Below are 17,796 nucleotides of genomic sequence, written 5' to 3' on the forward strand. Positions count from 1 at the left end.
TTCGTATGAAACCCACATGCTTTACTGTGAAGGCTGAGTGTCTCAGATGATTATGCCTCTTTACAGTATATTATCTGAATTCTTAGTCAGATTCATGAAAATTATGGCTTGACTCAAAAGCTGCCTGTTCTGAAAGCTCCCAAGTCACCTATCACTCCTTTTTGGCATTTTAACAGCATGTGCAGCCAACACGACAGTTGCAATAAAGCCCCGCTGTGCTTTCCTGAAGCAGGAGGGTTGTTTGGGTGCCCTGGCAGTGGTGACATCTGGGACAGCCACAGCATTGCTCTGGCACTGCCTCTGTATGCTCAGTACATGTGCAGGATGAACCCACAGCAGGAGCTGTGCTCGTGTTGATTAATAAAGTGTTAGGCTCTCCTTGCATTTCCATGTGCTTCTTCTGGGACACAAAGCCTGTCACACGTGCTACAGGGGTGTGACAATGTGGGGTCACTGTGACAAGGGAGTGGAGCTGAGGGGAAGTTGGGAGTGTTTCTGCCTGTGACAGAAAGCATTTACTAGGAAAGAAAATTATCTCCCACTAGAAAAATTGAGGCACCAAGATTGTATAGGGTAACCTCTCTGTTGCACGTTGTCCCAAGAATTAAAGTCACAGTTAAATGGAATGTAACTATTTTAACCGTTTAACCAGAGGATCTAACAGATGCAGAAGAAAACAGGAAGGATCTGTGAAGATTGAGAAAGAAAAATCCCTGATGAAACCAGAACTTCCAGGTAAGGTGGTACATTAAATGACTTTCTCCAAAACCTTTCCCCTTCCACCCTCCTCTTTCCCAAAACCAGCACAGATCCCTTGGTGGGGGCAATGCTGGTAAGTGAAGGCAGAGCCACACAGGCTTCTCTAGTGGTACATCAAAGAAACCACATTTGCAGGGGGAGCAGAGTGCTGACCTTGTCAAAAGATCTGAACCCCACTGGGAGATGTTCTGTCTTCTCTCTTTTGCTTCTTAAGAGAGAGCTCAGAATGGGCCAGATCCCTTAATCAGGAGTTACATTAAAACACCAGTCTAACAAATTGGAGTGTTAAATTGTACAGAACAACAAGTAGCTCCACGTGATTTGTCCTGTCCACATCTCATTCACTGTGTGTGGGGACTAAGCAGTGGGAAGAGCCAGGATGCAGAGAGGTCAACTTGTTCTTGTTCAGGGTCAGTCTGAAACAGAAACAGCAGCAAGTACAACAGCTCTGGGCAGCTCATGCCTGACTGCAAAGCAGTTCTGCTCAATACAATGACTGATCTGTTTGGCTTAGACAAGAAAAAAGGCAAGTAAGTTAAAACAAGAGGAAAGGGACAAACACCTTTCCTAATTGTGTGTGTTCTGTCCTGTAACACAGAGTGTAAGTCCTTAGGACAGGATCCTTTGTTTGGTGTGTGCCAGTGCAAAATCATACCCTGAAAGTAAAAATAAATTTCTACACCACAGATAAAGTCAAGAAAAATTGTACCTGTGCTGCCAGGCTGAAGTTTGTCCTATCAAGTACTACAAACTAATTCTTTCCCTGTTTTTGTTCATTGTTTGTCATTTCTCAGCATCTCACATCTTCTGAAATACTCACTAGAAATGACTAATGAGATAAAGAATGTTATTAGCTCTCAGCCTGCCAGAAGCATGGTGAGGAATCTGCAGGATCAGAATATCAAGGGATCTTCTGCCCTCTTCAGTGGGGCTTTCACTTCCCCTTTGCCTGCGGGAACTAATCCAGAAGCAAATGTCACTTGAACAGAAATGAAGTTCTGCTGTAACTGCAACCGCAGCAGGCCAATTAGGGTAATTAGAGCAGATTTGCTACACTTCATAAATATTCATTCATTATCCCTGCAGCCCTTGTGACAGGAGTTGAAGAGCCTTGTGCATCTCCAGAGTCAGGCAGGGCACACAAACACATGTAACTGTGCCAGGGAGGGCTCAGCTCCGCCTCTGTCAGGTACCCTCACTAATGACAGCGGCTTTGTAGCCATGCTTAATTATGGTCATAATTTGATTCCTACATCCATTGTGGGTCCAGAAAAACAGGGCTGTAAACTACAATAATTAGCCGTTCGAGTGATGGACCTGGAATGCAAGTACTTCCCAGGCATCATCTGGAGATGGGAATTCATAAAAAACCCACAGCCATTTGTTTCCAAAACGAGACAGCTCATTTTTCAGGCCTCAGTCATGCAAGTGAAGTGGTCAGCAAGATGATAATGTGTATTTTTCTGTTAAAGATAACAATATAATTTAAATGGTGTCCACCTCAGGAACAAAGTGCTTGGGTCTGGCATAAATTTCTATAGTTAATTATATAAAGAAATGAAGTTTTGACACGGAATTGCTGAATGATAAATTGAAGTAATGCTCTCATTCTCATTAGTGATGCACCTCATGTCACAAAGAAGCTGAGCGATATCATCTGTAACTTTTACAGGGATGGCAGTTTCCAGGTCAGCCAAGGAAAAGATGACTCAGTTTCTCTCATAAATAAAAGAACATTTGGGGAAATCAATAAATACCATCTTCAAGCAAAGCAGATCCAACGCTGTGGAGTTGCAGGTGCTTTTAATTTTGGAGAGGAACAGTTCAGAGGACAACCTGAGTAGGGAGAGCTAAGGCTGCAAAGCATCACATGGCACAGTGGGTGATGTTACCTTAGGTGAGAGCAGAGAGCACAAATTCAACATGGGGTCCCAGGATGAAAACTAACATAATTTGATGGGAATGGCAGCATCAGCAAGAGTAGCAGGAGGAAAGGCTGGCATCCTCATCCCACCACAGAGGCTTCTAGAAGCCCTGGAATTGTGTTAATAAAACATTCCTTTCAGTGAGACCTGTGGAAACCTGCAGGTGCATTTTCCCTGCTGACTCCTCTTCGCTGACAGCAGGAGCTCTGGCCCACAGCTGTACAACTTGTACAGCCCCAGGAGAATTCAGGAGGGATTTCTCCATGGAAAGGGTGGTCAGGCATTGGAAGGGGCTGCCCAGGGAGGTTTGGAGTCCCCACCCCTGGAAGTGCCCCAGGAAGGACTGGCCATGGCACTCTGTGCTCTGGGCTGGGGGAGAAGGTGGGCATCGGCCACAGGTGGGACTCAATGGGCTCGGAGGAATTTTCTCTGATTCTGTGATGAGATACAGCTAAATTTTTGCATCTTACTGACAGAGAAAGCCACAGGGCAAGTGTTCCCTGTAAATCTAACTCCGGTTACTTGCTGAATTTGTGTACGATGTATTTCTAACCAGGGAAGGGACAGCAACACCGTAAATCCCAAGTGTGAGTCAATGACCTGGGAAGGGCTTTCACCCTGCGAGCAGGGAATGTGCCAGATCCCGGGATCCTACATTGCCATCTATGGGCCGCTCCCGGCAGCTCCTGCCGAGCCCCGGAGCTCCCACCTGCACCAGCCGACCTCAAAACGAGCTACGAAATATTTTTGGGAATTCTTTTTAAAATGCAGAGGAAAATATGCAATCCGCTGCACACGTGGCCTCCCGTTTCCAGAGCAGGCTGGTGGATCTGCAAGGGCACGAGGGTGAAGGTCCCACCAGCAGAGCTGCTGGCAGGTGTGAACCACAGACTGGCACTGCAAAGATACTCATAAAAATACTTACACAGCGTTTCTTTGGCTGGAACACTGGCAAGTGATATTTTTCCAAAGACTAATGCAACTTTATCAGAGTAAAATTAACAAACTTCAGGGCAGTGTAATCACTTGTATAGCAACAGCCTGGTAAGAAAAGAAGTATGATTTTATTTGTAAAAGAAATTACAGAATCTAAAGAAAAAGAAAATCATCTAACTGAGGACGAAAAGGCACCTATAGAGTGTTCTACTGAGTTCCAATCATTGTCACACCTGTTACCTCCCACTACCACAGTAACAAAATGGAACTGAGAGCAGAGTTTATAAAACATGCTTGAAATGGGCAATATGCAAGTCCTGGAAATGACTTCTATAAATTCTGCTTAACATGGGTCTGTCACAGCATCTGGAACACACCCGTGCTCCAGGTGTGCACACACACACCTGCACATATAACCACATATATACAAAAACAAGTTTAAACACTTTATTTTTTAAAATTTCAAACCCTTACATAGTGAAGTTAGAAATCTGTTCCCCAAAATAAGAACTTGTAGCAGGGCCTGTAGCGATAGGATAAGGGGTAACAGATGTAAACTACAAGAGGGTAGATTCAGACTAGCTGTAAGGAACACTTTTATCACAGAAAGAGTGGGCAAGCCCTGGCACAGGTTGCCCAGAGAAGCTGTGACTGCCCCATCCCTGGGAGTGTCAAAGGCCATGACAAACTTGGAGTCACCTGTTCCACTGGAAGGTATCCCTGCCCGTGGCAGGGGGTTGGAGCACATGATCTTTAAACGTCCCTTCCCACCCAAACCATCCTGTGATTCCATGACTCCCTTCACTACAGGTGAATGCCCCTTTGTCTAAGAGACTTCATTTCCCAGTCAAATATCTGTGGAGCCGTTTTAAATTTGGAAATAACCTTTCTTTGCAAGCAGGGATTTGGTCTCTTAGCAACAGCACGAACACCTTGTGAACCAAACTATGGGTTCCTCACACATCAGGGCCCCGTGCCATGAGTAAGGAGAAGCCACAAGAACATCCAGCTGTTTCTTCCTTCCTTCAGTGACCAGCGAAAAAAGGTCAGGGCAGTAAACCCTGCAGTGAACCCCCATACCAGGGCCCAGTGGAGAAGGAAGGCAGCTGGACCATGGACAGTGTGTTCCAGCCTGCACTACTCTTCCTAACTGTGTTTTTCAGATATCCATTCTGGCTAAAGCTCCAGCCTGACTCTGGCTTTCAATAGACCAGGATTAGCTTCTTCTCTGGCTGGAAAACTTGCACTGCAGCAGGACTGGACTAAATTGTTATCAATGTGCTTTTCTGATAAGACTCAAATGACAGCTATCATTTCAGAGGGAAACTATTTTTTGTTCTTAGCACAAGCATGAAATATCAGCATTGCAAGTACTTCACAATAAAAAGAATAAGAGGTCGGAGCAGCACCATCACATGGATATATTTCAGTGGGCTTTGACAATCAGCTGAATCAATCATCTGAAATACATTGTGAAGACAAGATCAAATGAACCTGTTCAATGATAAAAGACCAGAGAATGGGAAACAGCGGCTATTTTCCTTTCCCTTTGCTGCTGTATGGAGAGTACAGAGAGTGCAGCTGTATGGCACAGTACAGATTAGAATGGACTTGTGCCCTAAGTGACCAAGCTTTTGTCATTGCAATACCCCTTTGCCTTGTCCAAGTCACATAACTCATGAATTTGAGCTGTTCTAGACATGTTAATTAAATTGCTTCCTTGGAATCTGGTCACTGGAGACACAGTGGGCACAGAGCAGACTGGGGAAACAGTGACTTGCTCAGGAGGGCAGCCAAAACTTAGCAGAAACTCTGCATTTCTTCTGTCTTTTGCCTTGTTCATGAAACCATTACTCTTCTGGACAACTGAGCTACTAGAGGAGAAAGCTCTATGAAATATATCCCCTTCCTAACCAGGGGCTCTGATCAAGTCCTGCTTTTCCTGCGCTGTTTTTATTTCCCCACCATGATGTTGAACCTGCAGTGTGAGGAAAGGAATGGGGATGGTTTATTTGATACAGTAACACAAACCACAGCAGGTTAACACCACAAGCCGATTCATGTGTTTTGTGCTCCAAATTTTCCTGCCCTAATAGATGTTAATACTAATCTCCTTTTACCTCTGTTTCCCTGGTCTTCTCTCAAAAGAACTGTACAATGACACATTGTACAGCTCAGCTCTTTCAAAGCTTGAATTGCCTCTCACAGCCTGGGGAATGCAGTGGTTTATTAACTTGCAGTGCCACCTAGCACACAGCCTTCACATTGGTTTTCTGTAGTTTCACAAAGCTCAGTTTTCATATTAAAAAAAAACCCAACCTTGAACTTGCAGTATTTTAAGCATCTGTGCAAAATTTTGAACTGTTAAATTTGTATTAGAAATTATGCTTTCAAACAGGATATTAATAATCAAGATGCTCACATACCTAAAATTCTGGTGCATGAACTTTGAGGACTAGTTTTGGTAACATTCCTCATACAGCTGTCTACAAATACTTCCATTAGTTGTTGGGGACTTTTTTGAAATCTTACACTTTGATAGTAGGTCAGTGATGAACTTACTGGAGTTTTTAGATGACAGACTCCTGCCTAACAAAATAAGGATTTGGGGTTATTAATGCACATTAGTACGATGTCTGCAGACATGTTTTAGACAGGAATGAAAACCTGACCACCCTGATCTGCTTCGCCTTAAAATACCACCCACGGCTGAGGAATAAACGAGTTCAGATGTGCAACTCTGAGTCCTTCAGCCACCCCAGAGAGGGACATGTGGGAGACATAAAAGCAGCACATCAGCCCGAACGCTGCAGCCTCTGGGGATCCCCCAAACCTCGAGGGGGAAGCTGCTTCTGTTGAGTTCCTGTGCCAAATCCCAGGGAGGAACTTAAAGAGAAAATGACCAAGCAGGCAAAAAGCAACGTCATGACATTGAGTGAGGAACAAGGAGATAAACCCCCTGCACTGCCTGACCTTCTCCCTCCTGGTAACACACTCCAGAGCAGCCACAGCCGAGCTCTTTGGCCAAAGCAGGTTCTCTTCACTCAGTGTCAATACCCACCAGGATTTCCACAGTCCTTTGGCAGCAGTACAGAATCATAGTTTTATTGCATCTCTTAGAATTTTTAAGTAGAGTTTCTCTAACAGTAGAGAAACCACCACATATTTTATGGAGTTCAAGAAGCAAAGCAAGTCAAAAGATAAGTTTCCGATAATAAGAATGGTTTGGGCTTAGTTATGATTTTACAATCCTTGATTTTTCAGCCTATCTTCAAACAGTCCAGCAGTACTAAAGACTGTATTTACATGATGACTTGTGCATCACTTCAGCAAGCCATGGGGAAAAAAGAAATTAAACAAAAAATAAATCTAAAGAAAAAAATTTAAAAAGCACCCCAGCATGTAGAGAGTGAAATTTGACAAGCACTATGGACCCCACCCTTATCTGAGAGGCAGGGAAGATGATGTCATACTTGCTGAGAATTTAGCTGCTATCCTAAGTCAGGGAAGAGATCATTTTTTTTCAAAGCAACCCACATTTTACAAACTCCCTTGAGAGCAGAACTGAGTGACCAGTTCTTTCCAGAATAACCTCCTCTAAATTGTATGGCCCAATTAGTTCTGCATACAACTCTCTTTATATAAAAATCACAGATGCTTTTTAGATGCTGCACTCCTGTAAGACCTCTGGACATTAGTCCATGCAGCCTGGCAGGAATGGTCTTTCCAAAAAGCCATTTTAATAGAAAAGATGATTAAAAGTTTGTCTCTCATCAGCCTGACTCGATCCATTTACTACTATTTTTATTTGCCAGTTCTGGTATCAGTCTACTTTCAGTCCACTTTCATTCATCCTTATCACTGTGTTTCCACAGAATTCACCAGAACCCTCAGGTGTTGATTGTTTTCTATAAAGCACAAGGACTCAAAGTCTGGTTGCCTGCCTGAAAATGTGTTACAAGAAACTCAGGTTTAAATTTGCTACAAATACCCTCCTTCTTCTGTCCCAGAATTAGTATACACCTGCTATAAATATTGAACCAGTCAACAGATTATCCTGAGCAGGAAGGGACCCTCAAGGATCAGAGTCCAGCTCTTGTTTGATAGTTTAAGGAATCCTGGGAATGGATGGGAACACCAGAAAAGAACATGAAGTGCAGGACAACACACAGGCAAAACAAGGTGTAACAAGGGAAAAGACTTCACACACGATTTCCACCCACTCAGATTTAGAATCCAAGAGTCTTTCCCTTCTTCCCAAGTCCTTGGGTTCACCTTGCTTGAAATGACTGAAAACGAATCCCTTTGTCAGGGCAGATGATGTGTGACACACCACCCGCTGTGGGTATTTCACAGCTACTGCTACTGCTGCATTTAGTGTTTCAGTCTCTTCTCCACATCACAGGAAAAAGAAAAACGCAAACATAGGTCAGGCATTTCAAACAAGTCCCTCTGGTTTCCAGTTCCCCAGAGAGGAACCCACCAGGACCTAGCCCCGAGCTGAGCCCCCACAGCCCGTCTGAAAAGGTCCTCGCTGACGACTCTTGTGCACAAACACTAAAACTTACTTTAAGGCATGGCCTTCCATGCTTTGATTGTCCTTTAAACTGTGAGACACCACTGTTTATAAACTCACATCACTGCTTCTTCACCAGCCTGTCACTGCCAGAACCATGGCACATTATAATAAGGCAGGAGTGTGGCTGTTCTCAAATTTATTTTAGTAAAATACACCTCTTCAACTATTACTTATAATGGCATTGTTCCTAGTCTTTTTTTTTTCCTCCTGGTACAATGTGAAGATTAAGTCATGACAGGTGTTTTTTTCCTCCTCAGGAAGCAAAGAAATCCATACCTTAATTAATGTAAGGAGATAATTACTACGCTGAAGTGATGAGGCCTCAGGCAGCTCTGTTGAGAAGCTATTTATTTCTCTTTCTTTTATTTCAGTTCAACTACTGATACTTCTCAGATGTGCAGAGCTCTCCATGCCAGTGAGCAAATAAAACAGTGCAAACAGGGAGGTGCAACTGCCAAGCCGGGAGAACACTTAGGAAACAGGTCTGTCCTCGCAGGAGGGAGGATGTCTGGTTTTCCCTCTCCACCCCTGCCCCTTATCTCTCAGCTTGTGAAACCTAAGTGCTGACAAAAACATTTTCTGTCTGTTTACAAACTTTCTGGGGTCAAACTTATGCCTTATTAACAGTTAACCTGAGTTTCTCTACTCAAGTTGGAGAATGCACTTTTTTGCCAGCCAACAACGAGGATGGGTGGCTCTGGAAGTTCTGAGCAGAACCTCCTTGCTGGAGGTGCTGTTCTCTTCCACAAATACAGACCTCAATGGTCTCGTCAGTGCTGCCTTGGCAATTCCTTATGACAGGCTAACAGTGCTAGATCAGCTAGAGATGAACAGATTGGGGTTTTTTTATTGCTTCCTGCACTGTTTCCATTTGCAAAGTTTAGAGATTGAGTAAAAACATGATTCCTATGCTTTGTAATTTTCCAGGTTACAATTACTCACTAGGAGCCATTCTCAGTCGATTATTACATGCACAGTTCAGTGGTTCTGACAAGTTTTTACTGTTAATCACAACCAAGAAACACATTTCCCTTCATTTGCATGGATAGATTCACAGTTTTATAAAAATAATCAGACCTCTAGAAAAATACAGTGTTTTTGGAAAAAAAAAAAGTACCATAAAAAAGCAACATGGTATTTCTCTTTGTTTTTTTCATGTGTTGTAACACAGACAAGATGAAACCCTATGGCACCTACTGTGAAAATGTGTGGTGTTTTCACTATTTAAATTTCTAATACTGAGGAAACGTTGGGTCAATTTTAGTGGCCCAAGCCATGAGCCCCCCTTTAATATCCTTCACTAACACAGAACCAAACTCTTTGGCAGGCAACTCCTGCAGGACTTTTACAGCCTTCTGGGAATCATTTCCTAATTTGCAGACAACATATACAGGAAGAGATGTTTGGTCGCTAGTTCTCTGATTTTCTTCACGGATTCTTTTTTCTAAGTACTCCAGGTGTTCTCCATCCTTCTCCTGCAGCTTGCTCAGCGGGATGTGCACGGCGTGGTCCAGGCGGCAGATCTCCACCTCCACCTGGGGCCGCACATCCAGCAGCACGTGTGGGACCTGCTGCTCCAGCAGCTCCCTGTACTGCTCCACCGAGATCCTGTCCTCGCTGGGCAGCAGATGCAGAGTCCTGCACTTGTCAGTGGCAGAAGAGCCGCAGAACGCCTCGTAATCCTGCAGGCAGGTGATGCTGGGGTTGTCCCCGCACACAGCACAGTCCAGCCTCTTCGGTCGCAGCTTGATGTTGCGAAACCTGCCTTCGAGGGCATCGAACACGAGCATGAAGTGGCTGAAGGAGGAGCCCATTCCCGAGGCAATCTTGAGCACCTCCAGCGCCTGGATGCAGCCGATTATGCCGGGCACGACCCCCAACACGCCGCCGTCGGCGCAGGAGGTGACGGTGTCGGGCGGGGGCGGCTCGGGGAAGAGGCAGCGGTAGCAGGGCCCGCCGCGGTGGTTGTACACGGCGAGCTGTCCCTCGAGCCGCAGGGCGCTGCCGGACACCAGCGGCTTCCCGGCCAGCACACACGCGTCGTTCACCAGGTAGCGCGTGGGTGCGTTGTCGGAGCAGTCGGCGACAATGTCGTACTGTTGCACGAGGCGCAGGGCGGAGCGCGGGGTCAGCGCCCCGCAGTGGGGCACGTAGTGCACGGCCGAGTTCAGCCGCCGCAGCGCCGCGGCCGCCGAGCGCGCCTTGGGCCGGCCCCGCTGCGCCTCCCCGTGCAGCACCTGGCGATGCAGGTTGCTCGTGTCCACCACGTCGTGGTCCAGCAGCCCCAGGCGGCCGATGCCGGCCGCGGCCAGGTACTGCGCCAGCGGGCAGCCCAGCCCGCCGCAGCCCACCACGAGCACGGAGCTCCGCGCCAGGCGCAGCTGTCCGCGCACGCCGAGCTGCGGCAGCAGCAGCTGCCGGCTGTACCGCGCGATCTCCGCCCGGCTCAGCGCCGACCGCCTCGGCAGCGGCGGCAACTCCACGGGGGGCGCGCCGGCCCCGTCCCCAGCATCGCCATCATCATCCTCCTCCTCCTCCTCGGCGCTCCCCGCGTCCCCCTGTGCCAGCACGTCCCGCAGCCCGCGGGCTCCATCCTCCTCCTCGGGATCGTCCCGCAGCCCGCGGGCTCCATCCTCCTCCTCGGGATCGCCCCGCAGCCCGCGGGCTCCATCCTCCTCCTCGGCATCCCCCCTCGCCAGTTCTGCCCGCAGGCGCTCCCGCAGCCCGCGCAGCTCCCGCTCCCGCCGGCGGATCTCGGCCCGCAGCCGCTCCCGCAGCCGCTGCCCCGCGCCCGCCATGCCCGCTCCGCCTCCTCCCGACGCCGCCGCCGCTTCCGCCGCGTCACTGCCGGCATGGCCCCGCTGCTCTCCGTGCTGCTGCCCACCTACAATGAGCGCGACAACCTGCCGCTCGTCGTGTGGCTGCTCGTGCGCACCTTCCGCGACAGGTACCGCGGGACGGGAGGGGACTGCGCGGGGAGCGGGCTCGGCCGCACCCCGGTGTGCCGCCGGACACGGAGAGCAGCGCCGGCCCGGGGTGCTGGGCCGGGGGTGCTCGGCTGGGGATGCTTGGACGGGAATGCACAGCCGGGGATGCTCAGCCGGGATTGCTCGGCCGTGATTGCTCGGCTGGGGCTGCTCGGCGGGGGATGCACAGCCGGGGATGCTCGGACAGGGCTGCTCGGCTGTAACGCTGGCACGGGACGGCGCAGGATGGGAAAGGGCAACATCATCCGTGCGCGGGCGGGTGTCCCGAGCCCGAGTGTACCTCAGAGTCACGCAGTCATCTGGGTTGGAAAGCCCTCCAACATCACCGAGCCCACTCTGTGCTCGATGCCCACCTTGGCCTGCAGTCCAGAGCACTGAGTGCCACGGCCAGTCCTTCCTTGGGCACCTCCACCGGTGGGGACTCCAAACCTCCCTGGGCAGCCCCTTCCAGGGCCTGACCACCCTTTCCATGGAGAATCCTTCCTGCTGTACAACCTGCCCCTCTCCTGGCATAGCCCGAGGCCATCCCCTCTCCTGCTGTCCCTGTTCCCTGTGGCAGAGCCTGACCCCCCACCCGGCTCAGCCAGAGCTGCACCCACTGCAGCTCTGACCACACGACATCGGTGCTCTGCTCCTCAGCTTCCTGCCCTTCACAGGGATTTAGGGAGGGAAAGGGGCTTTTAATTTGTTCATTGAAAAATAATTCTCATTTCAGTGGTATCGATTTTGAAATTATCATCATAGATGATGGAAGTCCAGATGGAACACAGGAAGTCGCTCAGCAATTGGAAAAAATATACGGATCAGATAAAATAGTGAGTTGTGTGTTCTGTCATTTTTTTCTAAAAATGTGAAGTAAATCTTAAAATATTTTTATACCTTGAAAATAGCAATTATTAAGATGCCACTAAAGTGAATTAAAATCTGTACTTAAGTAATATATGTATCTTTTATATATCCTGCAGCTTCTGAGACCCAGAGCAAGAAAGCTGGGCCTGGGTAAGTCCTTATTAACTCTGAGGAGTACAAACAAAATAAACCTGCTGTGTATTTTGATTGATCTAGTCTATAAAAGTCCAGAAAAAAATCACAGTAAAGCCTAAAAGCAGAATGTTTGCCTCAAGCTGTTTGTAAACAAACAAGGTTAAAAATGCACATATAAAAATCCCGGTGTGTTTATAAACATCCCCGTAAGCTCAGACCTGCTCCTTTCCCTCCCACCCGCATACCCTGAGCACTCAATGAGCGTTTCAGCTTCAGTGATATTTGGAGCCTGAGTCCTATTTCCAGTTTCCTCAGTGCCTGTGGTGCTTTTGTAAATGACACCTCAGTGACCCAGGTCTGCAGTCAGGTTTCCTTGTGCATTTCTAGTGCAGTCGGACTTGCCAGGGGTTGTATTTATAAAACCTAAGGCTGAAATTGTAGGGAAAAGGAATAATAATTTTAATATTTGTCCACTAATACGTCATTTAAAAATATTTTAGGAGTAGTTAGTTGATCATTTTCTAATGGAGCTTGTAGAAAATGAAGGAAGACTGTGGCTGGAAGATGCCACATGTTAAAGCAGTGAGGGCAATGATTCCCGTGCTGTTTCCATCAGGCACTGCCTACATCCATGGAATGAAGCATGCCACTGGGAATTTCATTGTCATTATGGATGCTGACCTCTCTCACCACGTAAGTCTGTATTTCATGCTGACCACATGGTTTGATCTGTTAGAATTAAACTTTCATTGGTTGGTTTTATTTTACCCCCACCCTTTTTTCTTTTCTGATCTGTTTTTCTTCCATTTCAGCCAAAATTTATTCCAGAGTTTATCAGGTAGGTGCTGATTGTAGTATGAAAATGCAAGTTAATCTTTATAAATCATTTATGAATTAATGTGTGAAATTCTGTGCCATAATGGGCAAAAGGTAGTTGTAAGATTCCTAAAGTACTTCTTTTTAAGAGAGCAATTATCAAAGGTCTAAATAGTGTTATAACCACCCTAACTATTGCTTCCCTCTCTTCTCTGCTTACTTGGTCAAAAGTTTGTAAAATACAGATTTTGTTCTAAAAGAGTGATTGTTTTTACTTTGAAATATTTCTCCTGTTGGTCTGATAAAATCAATTGTTCATAGAAAGCAGAAAGAAGGCAATTTCGATATTGTTTCTGGAACAAGATATAAAGGAAATGGAGGAGTATATGGCTGGGATTTGAAAAGGAAATTAATCAGGTTAGTATTTTTCACATATTTACACATAAAATTGTTACTTATAAATAGTAATAACACTCCATCCGATTGAGCTGAGCTGAGTCTTTAGTCAGCAGAACTGCTGTAGCTGCTGGACACTGCAACATCACATTCAATACCACAAATGTGTACCACTGGCAAATTGGTTCAAATCCACCAAGAAGGATGCAATGCCATGGCTGGGCTTGAGAAATGGGCTGGAGCAGTGGGGAGGTTGGCACCACTGGAACAGTTCCAGTTCCATCATCCAGAGAACGAGCTGAGACTATGAGACTTTTGTCACGTTCAAAAGACCCTTTTCAGTGGCTGTAGTGGTCACACTCTGGTGGTTTTCCAAATGCAAGTCCCACATCTGTCCAGGAAGCATTTTTATTCTCCACTTACAGTGAATGTCAGTCAGAAGAAAAGTGTTGCTGTGGTAGTTGTCATATTCCATTTCTTTCATATGTGTAGCAGTTCTCTCATAACGAACCATGTTATAAACCTAATTTCTAAAAATCCTTGTTTTCTCCTTCATAGAGAAATTCAATAACCTACCAATCAATTGTTTTTGAAAAACAAAATTTGGGGTGTTTAATTTCAAGATTCTATAATTTATTAATCAAATCTAGCATTGAAAACACACTGGAAATCTAACTTTTTCATATTAAGCAATAAAAGTTTTGTTTTGGGAGGGGTGATATTTACTTATTTTCTAGAAATTCTGCTTGACCTTTGGGAATTGTGTGCTGGACAACTCTGACTTTGTGTTTTCTTTCCCAGCCGTGGTGCCAATTTTCTAACTCAGGTGTTGCTCAGACCAGGAGCATCAGACCTCACAGGGAGTTTCAGGTATGGCTCTGGCTTGCACTTTGTAAAGTTTATTGGAAATTAAGAAACTGCTGAACAAGGAACTGGAGTAAAAACAGCCCTTCTTTACTGAGGGCTATGAAATCTGTTTGGGAAGGGTGGAAGAAATAGTGGACTAGAGAGCAAGAATTGCTGCTGCTTCTCCTCTGACTTTTAAAAAGATGTTCAGAAATAGTAATGAGATGGGTGTGGGATTGCAGTTCAGGTTCCCATACACTGTCTTGATTTCCAGATTTCAAAATTGTGCTTCAGGTTTCCTTTTCTTTGTAACTGTTCACAGGTTGTACAGAAAAGAAGTCTTACAGAAACTGATGGAGAAATGTGTTTCTAAAGGCTACGTCTTCCAGATGGAGATGATTGTTCGGGCCAGACAGTTGGGATACACCATTGGAGAGGTACAAGACAGGTTTGATAAGGATCTTGTGCTTTTGTGTAAAGGGACACACAGATTCCTGAATTTTTTGTGCTCCCAAGAAGCAGCCAATATTTTCAAATTAATAGAAAGAAATTACCTGTGTAGAACTCTATTTTTCCAACTTTGTTGGGTGAATAGGGGATCTGAAGTTCCTGTTACTTACTCCCCTGGCTGATAAGCTCCTTGGATCCTTCCTCTTCCTCTTGCCACTCCTTTAGCTGCATACAATTTGACAAGGTTCTTCAAAGGAGGGCAGTATGCACTGTCACATTCAGAAGTCATCTCCAGCCAGGGGTGGGGTCAAGCTGTTGTGTGCTGGTGGGAGATTTGTGGGCACTGCCTCAAAGGTACTGAATTTAACAGGGAAAGTGCTGGAGGTTCATTTTAGTACACTGAGGCTGTTCTGCCTGGTGTGTCATCCAACCACTGAGGAATGTCTTTGGATCATCTTTAAAGGTGATAAACCAAATCATTTCATGCTCCGCAGCCACTGGGAAGAACTGACTCAAGGGAAGCTGGTCCAGTGCTTGCCTTGTCCCATGTCTGAACATGCTGTAGTTCAAAGGCCATTCTTTTGTGTACAGAATCTCAGAATATTTAGGGTTTGAACCTTAAATACAGTTTTGCTTGTTTCAACAGGTTCCTATCTCATTTGTGGACCGTGTCTATGGAGAGTCTAAACTGGGAGGCAATGAAATAGTCTCCTTCCTAAAGGGGCTCTTGACCTTGTTTGCCACAACGTGATGGTTTATCTTAAATTCACTTTTTTTAGACAAACATTTCCTGACATCTATGTAGTTTCTAATATATAACAGCAGAAGCTTGATAATCTGTGTGGTGACCAGAAGAGCTGCTATAAATTACCAATTAAACAAACCAAATAATTAAACAAAACAATAAATTAAATCCACTGTATCACAGAATACTATTCCAAAATAAATTAACTCTATGTTAAAAGCGATAAAGGCTAATGATTTTCTATTTTTGTAAAAACAATGAAGTCTTAATAAAGAACAGGATGCTAAATGATCTTTTGCATTTGGAAGTGAATCATTATTCAGCAGAAGCTAAAGAAGATTTTGTAATAAAGACAAGCAAGGACAGAAAAAACCTCCAATGGAATATCTGATCTTTGTTCTGTGGTTTGTAGATATCAATTTAAATGAATGTCCTTTAAATTAGTGTCCTTTCTTGCCCCAGTATGTGTGTCTTAAAGCAGCTGCATGTTTCTACAGATCTGGTAATACCTGGTGTAGTTTAAGAGGAAATACAGAGTACAGTGATTAGTTCCTGGACTGGAAAGAAGGAATATTCTTTGGTTAAGAAAGAGAACTGTGTGTGCAATAATTTTATATTCTGTGTGTTTGTCCAGAAGCAGATGAGTCCCTTTCCCTACCTCCTTTAGAAACTAAATAGTTGTTTTGGAGTCTGTACAGTGGGAGCCTGGCACCTCATCAAGTTTAGGGAAACAGAGATCCTGTTCACCTCTGTGAAGATATTTGAGATTTTTTTCATCTGTGAAATAACAATTCGCAATGTAAAAGTCTCTATTTGTTCCAGATCCTGAGGAAGGAAACACAAACAGCAATACTAGTTTTTGTTTCATGGTTTGCTAGAGCCAGAATGCAGAAATCATGAAGCCCTTGCAAACAAATGTGCACTGGGGAGGAGGGTGCAGTTATTCTGATAATGGCTGTTTTTATATATATGAAAAAAATGTCATCTTTTGGGGGAAGGGGTGCTGGGAGGGTATTTCTTTGGATACCTGTATCAGAAAATTGATGGTAGGAGAGGAGAAGCAACAACTGTGTTAAAAATGCTGCCTATTTGACTCATGTTTATCTTCATTCCTTTAGCACCCCAGATACAGTTGTTAATATTTGAAAAAAAATAGAAAGCTTTTAGATAAATGATAAATTCATATTTCAGATTGTCTTTTATCACACTGATAAAAATGATTTAAGTAAAATTTTAAATAAAGTTTATTTCCTAATGGGCTGCTATTCCTTTGTTCTTTAGTAGAGTTGTACAGATACAGTTTCTCCTTTTCTGACAATTCAGAGCAAATGTTTCATATTTAATTTGCTTTAAAATAATAAAAAATAATAAAAAATATAGCTGTGAGTTTCTAATGTACATGTAACTGGATCACAGTGAGTGAACTGTACATTTTGTGACATTTGCCTGTAATTTTTCTGAATATTATGTATAATCTCATTTAGTGCAGACTGATCAGAGCTAATTATATATACAGAGATGTGTCTTTGGGTCTACAGGGCCACTAAATCTCCAGTAAGATTTCATCTATTTATGTTTCATTGGAAGGTTTCATGGCAAACCCCAGTATTTTAAGTTGAAAACAGGTACAAAGTTTTTAATGACCAAATAGTGAGGTTTTAGAGTGTATTTAAATTTGCATAATGCTGATCATTTGCTAGATGCAAATTGAGCCTCAGTAAGTTCATCTTCTCCTCACTTTTATGTAGGGATATATAACTATAGTCCAGTATGTTAATTATTTATCATCTAATTGCTGTGAATTAAGGCTTAGCTTTTATGTCTGTGGCTCTTAATTATGAAAATGACCTGATAAATTTCCTTCATTTATTGATGAGATCATGTCTGAGGAAGGCATTTTACATACCCAGTAGGGTCATAATACATAGTGTAGTTTGTGTGCTCCAGGGTGTGGAAGTTTGAAATGTGACTGGGCAGCAAGTCAGTTTTTAGCTATATAGAAGATATTTCTCACTGTGCTTGCAGGTAATGGTATTGATCAGGAAAAAAGGGCTATAAAGAACCAACCCCCAGTGCCCTCTGGGCATCAGATGAGCCACTCTACAACACCCAGGGGACATCCAAACACACCCTTCCTGTTCACCATATGCCCATGCAAACCATTTGGGCTCTTTCTCCCAGCAAAAAGACTGTATTGCATCAAAAAAGGGCCCTGGGCTGCAGGTATCTCAGGCAACACTGAACACTCCCCAGTAAGTCTTAAAAGGCTGAACTTCAGAAGAGGGAGCTGCAGTTTGTGCATTTGACCCTCATACCTCTGGAGAGGGGAGAATCAGAAAATTCCATCCTGTTAATGGTGGGTTAGGGACAAAA

The 17,796-nt window shown here is 44.8% G+C and overlaps 2 protein-coding genes across 2 annotated transcripts; one reads left to right on the plus strand and one right to left on the minus strand.

The window, feature by feature from the left end:
* Positions 1-5,017: 5,017 nt before the first annotated feature.
* MOCS3 (molybdenum cofactor synthesis 3) lies at positions 5,018-11,014 on the minus strand. Its single transcript, XM_071572673.1, has one exon. The coding sequence runs from the start codon at positions 10,995-10,997 to the stop codon at positions 9,432-9,434; it is 1,566 nt and encodes a 521-aa protein (XP_071428774.1). The 5' UTR covers positions 10,998-11,014; the 3' UTR covers positions 5,018-9,431.
* A 37-nt stretch (positions 11,015-11,051) lies between these two features.
* On the plus strand, positions 11,052-15,429 carry DPM1 (dolichyl-phosphate mannosyltransferase subunit 1, catalytic). The gene is made up of 5 exons (XM_071573250.1): positions 11,052-11,385; positions 12,787-12,863; positions 12,983-13,008; positions 14,551-14,665; positions 15,325-15,429. The coding sequence occupies exons 1-5, from the start codon at positions 11,052-11,054 to the stop codon at positions 15,427-15,429; spliced, it is 657 nt and encodes a 218-aa protein (XP_071429351.1).
* Positions 15,430-17,796: the final 2,367 nt, after the last annotated feature.

The sequence above is a fragment of the Pithys albifrons genome, chromosome 18 (assembly GCF_047495875.1).
Source record: "Pithys albifrons albifrons isolate INPA30051 chromosome 18, PitAlb_v1, whole genome shotgun sequence".
NCBI classification, from domain to species: Eukaryota; Metazoa; Chordata; class Aves; order Passeriformes; family Thamnophilidae; genus Pithys; species Pithys albifrons.

Coding starts and splice junctions, on each gene's coding strand:
- MOCS3 (XM_071572673.1), bottom strand. CDS start 10,997: ATGGCGGGCGCGGGGCAGCGGCTGCGGGAGCGGCTGCGGGCCGAGATC.
- DPM1 (XM_071573250.1), top strand. CDS start 11,052: ATGGCCCCGCTGCTCTCCGTGCTGCTGCCCACCTACAATGAGCGCGAC. Junction 13,009..14,550: donor TTTATTCCAGAGTTTATCAG/GTAGGTGCTGAT, acceptor AACTGTTCACAG/GTTGTACAGAAAAGAAGTCT. Junction 14,666..15,324: donor TGGGATACACCATTGGAGAG/GTACAAGACAGG, acceptor TTGTTTCAACAG/GTTCCTATCTCATTTGTGGA.